Source organism: Sorex araneus, chromosome 4, assembly GCF_027595985.1.
Source record: "Sorex araneus isolate mSorAra2 chromosome 4, mSorAra2.pri, whole genome shotgun sequence".
NCBI classification, from domain to species: Eukaryota; Metazoa; Chordata; class Mammalia; order Eulipotyphla; family Soricidae; genus Sorex; species Sorex araneus.
The window spans coordinates 103,458,771-103,472,709 of record NC_073305.1 but is presented as its reverse complement, the minus strand read 5'-3'; the positions used below and the strand labels follow the sequence as shown (position 1 = coordinate 103,472,709).

At 36.4% G+C, this 13,939-nt stretch overlaps 1 protein-coding gene across 1 annotated transcript in view; it reads left to right on the top strand.

Moving 5' to 3' along the window:
- Positions 1 to 13,939, top strand: part of COL12A1 (collagen type XII alpha 1 chain) — a 122,917-nt gene that overhangs the window by 40,240 nt on the left and 68,738 nt on the right. Inside the window, exons 14-20 of the mRNA XM_055135578.1 lie at positions 2,089 to 2,361; positions 7,757 to 8,023; positions 8,771 to 8,963; positions 10,239 to 10,360; positions 12,833 to 12,982; positions 13,065 to 13,184; positions 13,474 to 13,638. Of these exons, the coding sequence (XP_054991553.1) occupies positions 2,089 to 2,361; positions 7,757 to 8,023; positions 8,771 to 8,963; positions 10,239 to 10,360; positions 12,833 to 12,982; positions 13,065 to 13,184; positions 13,474 to 13,638 (1,290 nt within the window). The remainder of the gene's footprint in view (positions 1 to 2,088; positions 2,362 to 7,756; positions 8,024 to 8,770; positions 8,964 to 10,238; positions 10,361 to 12,832; positions 12,983 to 13,064; positions 13,185 to 13,473; positions 13,639 to 13,939) is intronic.

Below are 13,939 nucleotides of genomic sequence, written 5' to 3'. Positions count from 1 at the left end.
ACTCCAATCCAGGACTTTAAAAAATTTAATAATTCATTTGTATCTTAAAATTGGTCTACAGATTCTTTTAAGGACATTGATAGACATTGAAAAAGTCTTATTTTTCTTTGGTATTTACTTTTTTTTCTAGATTTGGTCTTCAGTGTTAAAATTGTTCGTTAAAATCCATGGGGATACATATCTTCTAATGCAGGCTCTTTTTTTTTTCACAACCCAGAAATGTCCTTGTGAATGTAGTTTTTTTCAGCCACAATTCTTTCTATTATTTTCTCACAGTGGAATCATTAGTCTGTGTTTGTGACATTGATGTCTGTTGCCATGGAAATAAACAATGTCACAAATTCAGGGCTGTAGAATGTAGGAAGGAAATTAGGCTGAAAAGTAGAACATTAGGGAAAACGAGTGGCTGAAATTTTTGTTTGTAAATTACTCCACTGTTTATTTGGAAGATAATTTCTAAGTCCTAGCAACCTTTGTCTTATGCTTAAATTTTATATTAATTCTTTTTTTTTAGCTAATTTAAATTCAAAATTGTTTTAAAGTATAATTATTTCACTACAACTGCTCTTGATTGCAATTTAAGAAATTTTAACATGAGACACATATAAAAAAGGCATATATGAAGTAAATATATGACACATCATTATGCATGTGCAATTCAGGAGTTAATTATTAGGATATCAGTTAACAAAAGAAAGTCAGAAACAAACAACCACTTCCAAACCAACCACCACAGAACCAACTGAACTAGACCAGAAAAGCTTTCAGTTTTTATAATGTGGAAAATAAAGAGATGTTTGGTCACTGAAGTAGCAAATACAGTTTGAGACAAACTTTAAATGAGAATTGACCTCAAGTATTTGGAGAAAATCTTAGTGTGTTCTTGAAAATAAGTATTCATTCTTGGTTGCAGTGAAATATGTAACTGATTTTACTCTAGAGATGAGATATCCGGTCAGAAGTTAAGGATATTTATTATGGAGTTAGAATTTTCCATTTGGCTTGCGTCTGGTCAGACGCCCAGTCTCTGTTGTATTTAATTTTCCCTCTGAATTCTACTGTATATTCTTTTCTTTTTGTCCGCCCAGATTTTTTTCTGTTTTTTATCTTTATTTATATTGTGCTAAAATTTAATTTTTGATTCTGTTTTAAGATACTGTTTTGCCTTTGACTCAAGTTAAATAAACAATAGCCTTCAGAATTCTCATAACAGCATTATATGTCATATGTTTGAATATACAAAATAACTGGCGAAATGTATGCCATAGAAGCAGATAGTTTTATATTTGTGTCATACTATGGCATAAACCCGAGCAAAGGTAGTCAGTATAAAGTGACTTGTATATTTATTTTACATTTAAAGTATGGAAAATGAGAATTTTATTGGAACACATCTGTGCCTCCTATTATATTAAGTTTTCCATATTTTTCCATTTGGGTTGTATTTTTGTTTAATGAAAGAGCCAAAACTTAGTAACAGACGTTTTTGATCAGCTAGAACAAGTGGTATGTTTTATTTTGTTGACTAGTCACTTTTAAGTTTTCCAGAAGAATTGGTGGTTTTTAGTTTTATTAGGGTTAAGCTATATTGAAAGTTCCCACTTTTTTTTTTTGTAACTGCATGAGGAACAGTTTACATAAAAAATGGTTGTGGGAATTCATATTTGCAAGTGACATGAGATTGTTGAAGGAATTGTATATTGTACACTAGGACTGAGCTTTAAGTTATTGAAGTTAGATCAGAGAGAAAAGATGATGCTAAGGAACTCCAGAGCTTTGTCAGAAGCTGAACTGAAACGTGGTAAAGTTTTGGGATGCATTTTTTACCCTTGGAAAAACGTATTCAGGTAGGTACTGCTTCCTATTTGGATGTCATCCTTGTCTTTCAGTACCTTACAATGTGATCTTACAACTCTGTTGGTTAGGGTTATAGGTAGGAATTAGATTACTTTTAAACTTTATTCAATCTGCTCCACTGGCAGAAGAAACAGGCAAATTTAGGCAAATCAAACTTGTGTTTAAAAATTTAGGATGTCTACTAGGAGGAATGGGTGTGTATGAAAAAATTATTTTTTATTTCTATTTTAGAACGTGGTTCACCTAAGGATTTAATTACTAAAGATATCACTGACACATCAATTGGAGCCTATTGGACATCTGCTCCAGGAATGGTACGAGGTTACAGAGTGTCATGGAAATCACTTTATGATGACATCGAGACTGGAGAGCAAAATCTTCCTGGAGATGCTATTCATACTGTGATAGAAAATCTGCAGCCAGAGACCAAATACAGAATTTCTGTATTTGCCACTTACAGCAGTGGAGAAGGAGAACCGTTGAGTGGAGAAGCCACAACTGAATGTAGGTAACATTAAGATTGTGTGCTGGTGCTATCAGTTCAAGGGACAGGACGTTTAGCCATTTGCTTTTTGTTTTTTCTTAATGTGAAAAATGAGGTAAAAATTAGGAATGTGTTTCAAATTCAGGTTCATTTTACTATTTAAAAATATCAAATGTCAAAATACTGAATGATTACTTCTACTTGCATTTTTCTTCTGTCCACCATCATCTCCTCATCCTTCTGATTTTGCATATAAGAACACCAGTTATCAATTAGATATGAAACTAATCGCTAGCTGTGTAACTTACTCAATTAGTAAAATGATCAGGGTTTATGGAGACAAAGAGTTCAGGTATAATTATAGATGTTTGACCTTGGGGGAAATTACTTCATCTTGCTTGAGAGTACATTCCCTAATCTTCCTAATTTGTGCAATGTAGTCTTTTAGATTGTCATGATGATTCAATGAAACAAGAAGATGCTAAAGGCCAAGCTTAGCAAACAAATTAGACGAAATCGATAAATCATAAAATCCACTGAGACTATGTTAACTCTGTACTCAAGACTAATCCTAGAATCTTTACTGCCACCGCACAATTCTGGTGACTCAGATTTATCTTAGTCTAATTAATTTCTTTCTTATGTGTAATTAATTTTGTTTATTTTGGGGCCATACCCAGTTCTGTTCTTGGGGTGAGGATATTACTTCCCCATGGTATCTAGGGGACCATGCGGTGCCAAGGATATAATTTGGTTTTCCTGCTTGCAATACCTGTGCCAGCCTACTGAGTTATTTCTCCAGCATCCAAAATATATGTTTTTTGAAGAAAGTTTTTAAAACAAAAATGTTGGAAGGGAGAGATGGTGCAATAGGCAAATCACTTGCCTTGTACATGGCTGGTATGGGTTCAATTCTTGACATCATATATGGTCCCCTGAGCCCCACCAGAGGTGATCCTTGAGCTTCAAGTGAGAGCCTTGAACCCTTCTGGGTATGGCCTCCAAACCAATAAGTGCATCAATCAGTCAGTCAATCAGTTACCTCTCCCATTGTGTCTATTCCAATCAGAAAGAGTTTTCAAGGGGCTGAAGAGATAGTGCAACAGTTAGGGTGCTTGCCTTGCATGCAGCTGACAGGATTCCATCACTGGCATCCAGTCTGGTCCTCCAAACGCCATTAGGAGTGATCAGGTATGATCCCTGAGCTCAGAGCTAAGCGTGTGCTCTGAATACTGCCATGGCCCCCAAATTAACAAAAACTTGAATGAGTCTTTAAATAAGTATTTGGGATTGAAAATCTGCATATACTATAAATTTTGGACCAAAGCAAGTATGTTAGCATAGATCCTAAATAAACTTTAATGTCTAAGAAGCTGAAAAATATGAAAACATCTAAAATGTTTTCATATTTAAAAAATTTTTTTTTGACTTAGAGGTGAGTGAACAGAAAGCTTCTTTTGAAATACGATCAGACTAGGAAGGAATAAAACATTCATTTTGTAGAGCATGTGAAGCCACTAAGAACCTTTCTTTGTTTCAATACCAGTTTTTTTTTGATGTGTGTTTTATTTTGTTTTCTTTATGGAAAGTAAAAAGTTTAGGAAGTACTTTGAGAAATTTCTGAGACATGGTATTTAGTTGTGGGTGGATCCTAAGGTTTGGATAAACTGGGCACAGTTACTAGGTCATGCTCTTAGAATTTCGTATAAATTTCCCAGTGACATCTGAAGAACATATTTGGAATTATTTTTACTTCAAACTTGAATACATAACATTCAGATTGTTGATATAAAGAAAAGCCATGCATATAGCTAAAATGCTAGCAGGTGGGATCTTATTATAGGCCTATGGCAGGCAACTTATCTGAAACACAAAGAGATATTGGAAAGGATCTTGTGAAAATTACAAAACCATGAAAAGAACTCACAGTGTGTCACAGCATTTTATAGTTTGTGGCATACTTGTCAATGAAGTGACAAATTAAATTGCTAATAATTAATAAGTAATAATAAACTGATTATTTAATTTAATCAGTAAGTTGCTTTTGACTAATGCGAAGCCAACACTTTTTCCCCACTCCTTTCCTAAAACCCAGTTTTCCATTAATAGTAGATGTTGAGTTTATATTTATTTCATGCAAGCTTTAAAAAAAATAATTAAAACAGACATATATATTGAGATGTTGAACATCTTAAGGTATGAGGTCAACATTTGTGAGTTAGCATTCTTAAACTTGAGATCCTTTTCTTATTTGGGAATTGTTTTCTTTTTAGCTAACACTCATAGGCTTGAGTACTTCCTCCCCACACCCTCATTCTGATTTGTTGAAAACTGAGATTATGTATAATGTATAAGAGAAAGATGTTATCCTTGTGTTTTCTACATACTGTATTTCTCTACATTTGTATATATGTTTTCAAAGATTTTCTTTTTATCAATTGATTTTAGTTAAGTTGCTTACACAATGCTTCAGGTAGTTTTCTTTACATGTCATGCTTGGAGGTTCACTGGGATTCTTGTATCTGTGGATATATATTTTTATAAAATTTGAAAATATTTGGGTCATTATTTTAAAAATGTTTTATTTATTGCCCACTTTATGTTCTTTAGTAACTCCAATTATATTTCTGCTTGAGCTTATCACCGGTCACCATATACTGTTCATTTTTCAAGCATTTTTTTCCTTCTTTCTTTCCTTCCCATTTCTCTCCCGTCTCCCCTTCTCTCCCCTCTCCCCTTCCTTCTTCTCCCCTTCCCTCCTCATGGTGTTAAGGAGACCAGGGCTTCTCTTACCAGTTAAGTGTGAGTGCCTTGGTCATTTGGTATTGCTCAGGTCCTGGGGTGCTGGGGATTACTCAGACCACCCTTATGGTGCACAGGAACCTTCAGGGATGTAATGTCTGCGGTGCTTTGGGGACCAAGTGGTACTGGGGATCAAGATGTGGTGGAGTGCATATCGTGACTTCTGTACTATATTTGTAGTTATCATGTTTCTTTTGGAAAGTTTTTCTTATCACGCTAGCAAGTTCACTAGTCTTTTTCTGTTATTTTTAGTTTGTTAATATTCTGTGCATTTTTTTTTCACTTTCGACATGTGTTTTGCATCTCTAAAGGTTTGGTTTAAGTTCATTTATATGCTCTGTTATAATATGACTGATATTTTCTCTACTATCATTGACATATGATAGTAGGTATAATTAAAGTTTTTATTTTTAGGCACTGATTTGCAATATTGATAATGATAGGGTTTTGTGCATAAAACATTCCAACACCACTTTTTTTTTATCACAGTGTCAGCTTCCTTCTACTGTTGTCTCAGTGTCCCCCCACCATGCCCTTTCCCCCAGTCCACCTTACAGTGGTATGCTCCCTATTAAAGACCAATTCTCAGTTTCTGTTACCTTTGGCCATTTGTTATTTTCTTACTATGTTTCTTTATACCCAACGTAGAGGAATATCATTCTTTTTTCTTTTTTTTTGCTTTTTGGGTCACACCCAGCGATGCTCAGGGGTTACTCCTGGCTTTGCACTCAGGAATTACTCCTGGTGGTGCTCGGGGGACCATATGGGATGCCGGGGATTGAACCCGGGTCGGCTGCGTGCAAGGCAAAGCCCTACCCGCTGTGCTATCGCTCCGGCCCCGAGGAATATCATTCTGTATTTGTCATTCTCTTGACTAACTTCACTCCAGCTTCATCCACATATATAATTTAATTTAATTTTAATCACCTCTTTTCTACCTTTGGCTGATTCTATCCTAGATATTTATCTCCCCACGGAGAACATTTTTGACCTTATAAGAAGTTCAGGAATTGTTTCTTCTCCTTTTGATAAGTCTTTCCTTGTTTTTGGCAGTTCCCTCACTTGTGTGCAGTGTTTAGATCTGAGTTAAAGATTTGGAAAGGAGTTTTTTTTTTTGGCAGATGTTTAGAACTTTTTGTCTATGACACCATCTTCTGCACTGAACTCTGATGAAAGTTTTAGGTGCCTGAGATTATTCAAATTCACGCACACACAATCATCTCCTTAACTAAGGGATAACAGGTTGTAAGTAAGTTCCCCCTGTCTGTATTGAGGCTGGAAACTATGAAAGCAGTAAGCCAGGGCAGTCATAAAGCTTATTCTCATCTGATTAGCCTCAGAGACCCACATATATTACTCTCTGATGTTCAGTGTCTGAAAAACACTTAGCATCCCTGCCGTCAGTTGTTTCAAATGGTCCTTGCTAATTTGAACATGAAAACTTCTCTTACAATCATGAACTATTCCCTGAACTGTTTCCTTGAGCTTAGTCTCTTCCTATAGAAAACATTTCTGAAATTTGACTGCTAATATCATGGAAGTGAATGAAATAATCCTGTCTCTAATGTCAAATGAAGTATGAAAAGGTATCAGTTAGTTGTAGATGTTGGATAGTCTACTCCTGATATAGTCAATAATGTGAAATGTTAAGCATGTAATTCATTATATATTAATCAAGCACCTTTATTTATTTATTCATTCATTTATTTTATTTATTTATTTACTGAATCACCATGAGCTACAGTTACAAAACTTTCATGTTTGAGCTCCAGTCATTCAATGATCGAATACCCATCCCTCCACCAATGCACATTTTCTGCCACCAGTGTTCCCAGTATCACCCCCCACCCCTGCTCTGCCACCATCCTACCCCTCTCTCTATCTCTGTCACTGTCACTGTCATCCCTTTGCTCATCGATTTGCTTGAGCGGACACCAGTAACATCTCTATTGTGAGACTTGTTGTTACTGTTTTTGGCATATCAACTATGACATGGGTAGCTTCCAGGCTCTGCCATCCCTACCTCTGTGGCAGACAATTTTCCCCATACTCTCTCTTCACTTTGGGGCATTATGGTTTCAATACAAATATTGAGAGACTATCAAGTTTGGTCCTTTTTCTACCTTCAGCACACATCTCCCATCCAGAACTATCCCTCCAACCATCATTGACTTAGTGATCCCTTATGTATTCCAGCTGCCTTCTCTCCCAGCTCATGAGACAGGCTGCCAACCATGGAGCAATATTATTGCTGGAGAAATTCCTTAGAGATAGATGTATAATAAAAATTCTAAAAGCTCATCTGCGGAAATGAATGTTTTCTTTACAAAAGTCTTTGGAATGCAAATAGGAAATACTGGCAATAGGAACTTCATTTTGTAAATTTATTAGCCAGATCAAGAGAAAACATCTTACTAAATCTCACTGAGATTTGGTTCGCATGCTATCATGGATTTATGAGAGGTCACAATATTAAGCAAAAGAACAGTGTACGTATTTAAGAAACCAAAAATAGCTTTATTTCACATAACTGAAAAGGTATATGTCATTGTATGTACATAAATGCCATCTTTTCAACGTGACATGCATTGTAATCTTCCTTATATCTTACAGTGTCCCAGGATTCTAAAACCTTGAAAGTGGATGAAGAAACAGAGAACACAATGAGGATTACTTGGAAACCTGCTCCAGGGAAAGTGGTCAACTACCGTGTTGTGTATCGCCCCCGTGGGGGAGGGAGACAAATGGTGGCTAAAGTGCCACCCACTGTTACCTCAACAGTGTTAAAGCGTCTTCAACCCCAGACCACGTATAACATCACTGTTCTCCCGATGTATAAGACAGGAGAAGGAAAGCTTCGGCAAGGATTTGGAACAACAGGTACAAAATCATAATGTTTCGAAAAGAGTGTAATGTGTTAAAGGAAAGCTTTTAATGCATCTACTTTATTTATCAATGTCTGAAATTGATCCTATAGCAAATTAAATTATGCCAACTCACACATTATTTTCACCAGTCAAGTTTGTGACTAAAGTGAGTAGTCTGTTAATGTTCAAGGGTTATTTTTGTGACATTTGGAAACTAATTATGCTTCTGCCTGGATAGCATACTGTTACTCCAATTTGTTTGTTTTTTTTTTGGGGGGGAGCCACACTCATTATGTTTAGGACTTATTCCTAACTCTGTGCTCAGGAATTACTCCTGGCAGGGTTTAGAAGGACTGTAAGGGGCGCTGGTTTGGCCGCATGCAAGGCAAATGCTTTACCTGCTGTACTATCTCTCTAGCCCCTGTGATCACAATTTTTAATTGGGCATTTTTTTAGTTTTTATGGGGGGATGGATGACACATCTTGTGGTTCTCAGGGAACCAGGTGTTTCTGGGATTGAACCTGGGATTTCTGCCTGCAAAGCATATGCTCCAGCCCTTAGAGCCGTCCCCCTAGCCTGGGTATTATTTCTTGTGCTACCAGAATTACCTCTCTATTAACATATTTGTGAGTGTAATATTTGTGAGGGTTCCCATACATGTTATACATAGGTATTTCTAAATCAATTTATCATTTGGGCCTAATACAAAACCCAAAGCCTTCTTTTATGGATAACATTTAAAAAATCTTATCATTACAGCTTCTCGATTTAAGTCACCCAGAAACCTCAAAACTTCTGACTCAACCATGTCAAGCTTCCGAGTGACTTGGGAGCCTGCCCCTGGGGAAGTGAAGGGTTATAAAGTCACATTCCACCCCACGGGGGATGACAGGAGACTGGGGGAGCTCGTGGTTGGACCATATGACAACACAGTTGTTTTGGAAGAACTTAGGTAGGAATCGATTCTATTTAATTTGTATTAAAAGATGGACTAACTTAGGTAAATGAGTAGACCTTCTTGCAGGTAATTCCTTCTTTACAGTCTGCCTGAAGAGTGATGTATTAAAAAAAACAAAAACCAACAAACTGATGTTACTTTATTGGTGCTGATGAAGTTTCAGTTAGGGGTCAGAGGATTGAAAAGAAGCAAAGAAGCTTCAGCAGAAAATTTTAGTGTTTTTGTTGTTAAGTGATTAGGAATGACTTTTTTTTTTTTTTTTTGCTTATTCCTGGCTCATGCACTCAGGATTTATTCCTGGCAGTGCTCAGGGGACCATATGGGATGCTGGGAATCAAACCTGTGTTTGGCTGCGTGCAAGGCAGACTCCCTACCCACACCCTGACTTTTCAAAAGCCAGCATCTACATTACTTGATTTCACCAAGAGCGGCTGTCCGCCAGTCAACTCTATGGAAATTTGGGGGTTCCTTTGCCTTGTGATGCAGGAGGTGCCTCTGGCACCTGAAAGGCCCAGGTGACTCTGAGACACCCTTGTCAGTGCTCTCCCAGGGTGGGCCATGGAGAAGAAAGGAAGAACTGTGTTTTTGATGCCAGCTGGCAGGACAAGGGACGAGTGGGCAGATTAAAGGTCGAGCTTCAGGCCATGCAGTGGAAAACAAGGAAGTTTGAGTTTAAACTGCACCCTCATTCATTACAGTAAGAAGAATGGGCTACTGTGCATTGCCTTTTGGAAAGTTAGTTTGTTTCTATCAGTCATTTTCCGATATTGAAATCTATAAAATATATTTTTTTTAGTAGGGTGGATCAAATCTAAGGAAACTACTCTGTGACCGTCATTGTTCTGGATATCTTATGTTTGGGCAGTGGGTATCTAAATCATTTTCTTAAAGCTCATTTGCTTAGGAGGCAAAGTAGAGAGCCCCCAAAGGTTCCCTAATTTACATAGTTGGGGATTATGCTATTTTTTTTTATATTTTTACATAGTTTGACAGAAAGACAGAAAGGAATTGGTGGTGTGAACCCTCCCCTGCCTTCCATTTGTGGTCTCTGGAAGTGCTGGTGAATTTGTTTCCCTTGATAACTCAAATTGGAAGCATAAATTAGAATGTGAAGGAAATTACTTTTGTTCTCTTTATAGTGTCAGGAACTGTATCTGCTATGAATATAAGTTTGTAAGCTGTGGTCATGATGAAAATCTTTAACAAAGCAAAGAAAATGTTGCCATTTGAGTTGATTATACATATGGACTTGATATTTTAACATTTCAGGGCAGGTACCACCTATAAAGTAAATGTTTTTGGAATGTTTGATGGAGGAGAGAGTTCACCACTTGTTGGACAAGAAATGACAACTCTTTCTGACACAACTGTAATACCAATTTTATCCTCTGGTAAGAAATTGAAATCTATTTCCCTAGGAAAACTCAATATTATAAAAGTGTGTCAAGTGTGATTTTTAGGTTAACCATGCCATGAAATGTGACTATCAAACTAAAAATATTATTAATAGATTCATTTAGTTTAGATACTGAAAATTTTTCTTTAAACATCCAGCTATATAAACTTTTACAATAGACTTGTTTGCATTATCTTAGTCACATAGTTCTGTATTATTTAAGATGAGCTTTTATAATAAATGGGAATGCATACATTCTTTCATACATTCATAGTTAAAATAGAGTTTTACTTTGTTAAATAATTGCAGAAAATATTTGTTTGGGCTGAGTACAGAAGACAAGAAAATAGGTGGGAAACCATAGCTTAGGAAGCAAGATGGCAACGTAAACTCTTTTTTTTTTAACTTTAAATTAAATCATTGTGAAATAGAGTTACAAAGCTGTTCATGATGGGGTTTCAGTCATACAGTTTAACACCCATCCCTCCACTGGTGTACATATGCCACCACCAATATCCCCAGGACCCCTCTCACAGCCCTCCTGTTTTCAGCATGCTTCTATGGCAGGCACTTTAAAAAAAAATTTTTTTTTATATTTTAATTTTTTTATTAGTGAATCACCACGGGGTACAGTTACAAACTTATGAACTTTCATGTTTGTATTTAGTTTATATCCCTCCACCAGTGCCCATTCTCCCCCACCAATGTTCCCAGTATTCCTCTCACCAACCCCACCCCAACCCCCACTACCCCATCCTGCCTCTATGGCAGGGCATTCCCTTTTGTTCTCTCTCCTGTTGGATGTTGTAGTTTGCAATAGAGGTATTGAGTGACTATCATGTTCGGTCTATAATCTACTTTTGGTGTGCGGCTTTCAACCCGAGTGGGTCCTCCCAACATTCTCTGCTAGGTGTTCCCTTCTCTATCTCTGCTGCTTTTTTCCCCAGCATGTGAGGCCAGTTTCCAAGCTGTGAGGCAGACCTCCTGGTTTTTATCTCTACTACTCTTGGGTGTTAGTGACAATGGTGGTTGGAAAGTGATCACTGTTGATGGGAGATGTGTACTGAAAGTGGGTAAAGAACCAAACATAATGGTCTCTCAGTACTTGTGTTGCCAACTATAATGTTTCAAACTAGAGAGAGAGCATCATAGACTTTTTAGATTTTTCTACCTCTATCACAATTATGTCTTCAATGTACATGAGCAGTTTTGAACATTCTTAGAGGAATAAATGGTAAATGTAATTTGTTTCTAAATATTTTTCATTAATTTTATAATATCGACGGATCAGAAATAGGTGTACAAACACTTAGGTGCTTGGGATAGTATTTCAGAATTATCAGTTCTAATGTATAATACATAATTGATACCTTTGTAGTGATAGTAGCAGAATTTAATTATTATCAAGGTTTTTTTTTTTAAGTATATACATCAGATATTCATAAGTTAAAAGCCGGACATGCCATAGCTTAAAGTGTAGGGTTCTGGAAAGGAGAAAATTTGAAACTGTGGGTAAAATAAACCAGTTTAAATCTTGCTATTTTGCATTAATGTTCCATTGTTTTTCTTATGATGATATTAACTGACTTATATTTTTATTTTGTAGCTTGTTCACTGAGGATATTGGATGATTTTCTCTTTTCCAAGCACTCTAGCTTTGTATCAGTGTTTGTGCTTCTTGTCTCTACAGCTGTCATTTTGCATATATTTGTTTGCATACTTTTTTCTAAATTGTCTTCTTTCTCTCTTGATTTTGAAATGTGCAGACTTTACACTATATTTAATTGATTATTTTATATAGTTGGTATAAAGAATTGCTTACTGAAAATAGAATTGCTTACTGGAAATATAATATCAGATTTTAAAACTGCATATTTTCATTTTAAAATGTCTAACTTTAAAAGTCATATATCTACTCTTTCATGATATATGTAAGAGGTACTTGGAAGCAGTTACTTTAAAAGACACTTTGGTCCACATAAAGATTTTTCTAGTATGTGCACTTTGTACATTTTTATCAGTTCACTTACTTATCAACTAAGAATTAAGGGAAGTGCAACACTGCCTCTTTAGCTTAGTACAATTTTATTAAAAAATATTATAAATGCCTGCTAGTTATATGGTTATATATCCTCACTTATTCCAACTCAAGTTTATGAGTCCATTCAATATAAAATGTTGCTCTAATTTAAGTTTCTAGGTCTACATATGACCATAATCAGAGAATATAGTTTTAAAGATAGCTTTCCCTTGAAATAACCTTTGGAAAAATTGATCATTCTTATATCTGTTATTTAAAGCTTATAAATCATATAAGCATAATTTCAGAGCCTCTAGTTTCAAATCACAGAACTAAGGTATTATTTAGGCAACACTGAGCATCCAGGGGCTGACAGGGGCTGGCAAGGAGGTAACCCTGTGAAGAATTTACACCTTACTCTGTCCTGTCTCCTGACTGCTGCATCAGGGATGGAATGTCTGACCAGAGCTGAAGCAGACATTGTGTTGCTGGTGGATGGTTCTTGGAGCATTGGCCGGGCAAATTTCAGAACCGTGAGGAGTTTCATTTCTCGTATTGTGGAAGTCTTTGATATTGGCCCCAAAAGAGTTCAGATTGGTAGGTCTGGCAATATTGGGGACAAGCAGACATTTTTTATTAGGCCCTTTTATGTATGCTAATGCTTGTGCTGTTACTTTAGCCCTTGCACAATATAGTGGGGACCCCAGAACTGAGTGGCAGTTAAATGCTCACCGAGACAAGAAGAGCTTGTTGCAAGCTGTGGCAAATTTACCATACAAAGGAGGCAACACTCTCACAGGTGAGTAAGGATAGTTTTTTCTTTATTACCTCTTCCTTTGTTGCTGTAATTACTATATTTTTTTCCAGGGCCATACACAACTCTTCTCAGCGGCTATTCCTGGTTCTGTGCTCAGGAGTAATTCCTGGCAGTGTTTAGGGGATCATATGTGGACTGGTTATTTGAACCAGGCTTGGTGGGATGCATGACAAGCCCCTTAACCCTTGTGCCATCTCTCCCTTAACTTGTGTTAAATTAAAGCTTATGGCTAAATAATGGTGATACTGATTCTTTTTTAAAATCCCTCTAGGCATGGCTTTGAATTTTATTCGCCAACAGAACTTCAGGACTCAAGTTGGCATGAGGCCTCGAGCTAGAAAAATTGGTGTTCTCATCACTGATGGAAAATCACAGGATGATGTTGAGGCACCCTCGAAGAAACTCAAGGATGAAGGCGTGGAGCTCTTTGCTGTTGGTAAGCCCTTACAATGATAGAAATGTCCCCAGGATTACAATGTGCTAAGGACTTTTTGTAGTTAAAATATTTTCTGATGGAGTAAAAATATTTTCTCCTTATTGAATAATTTATCAAAATGATACATCATAATGTTAATTCATTTTCCTCTATTTTCTTGTAATGAGATAAAGCTACATGGTTTCTTGGAAGAATATAAAGGATTAAGAAATTAAATGTACTATTAATAGGATTCAGGGAAATTCCTGTTTAACTTTCCATAGCACCATACTTACTTTTAATGTTCATTATTTGACTTTCC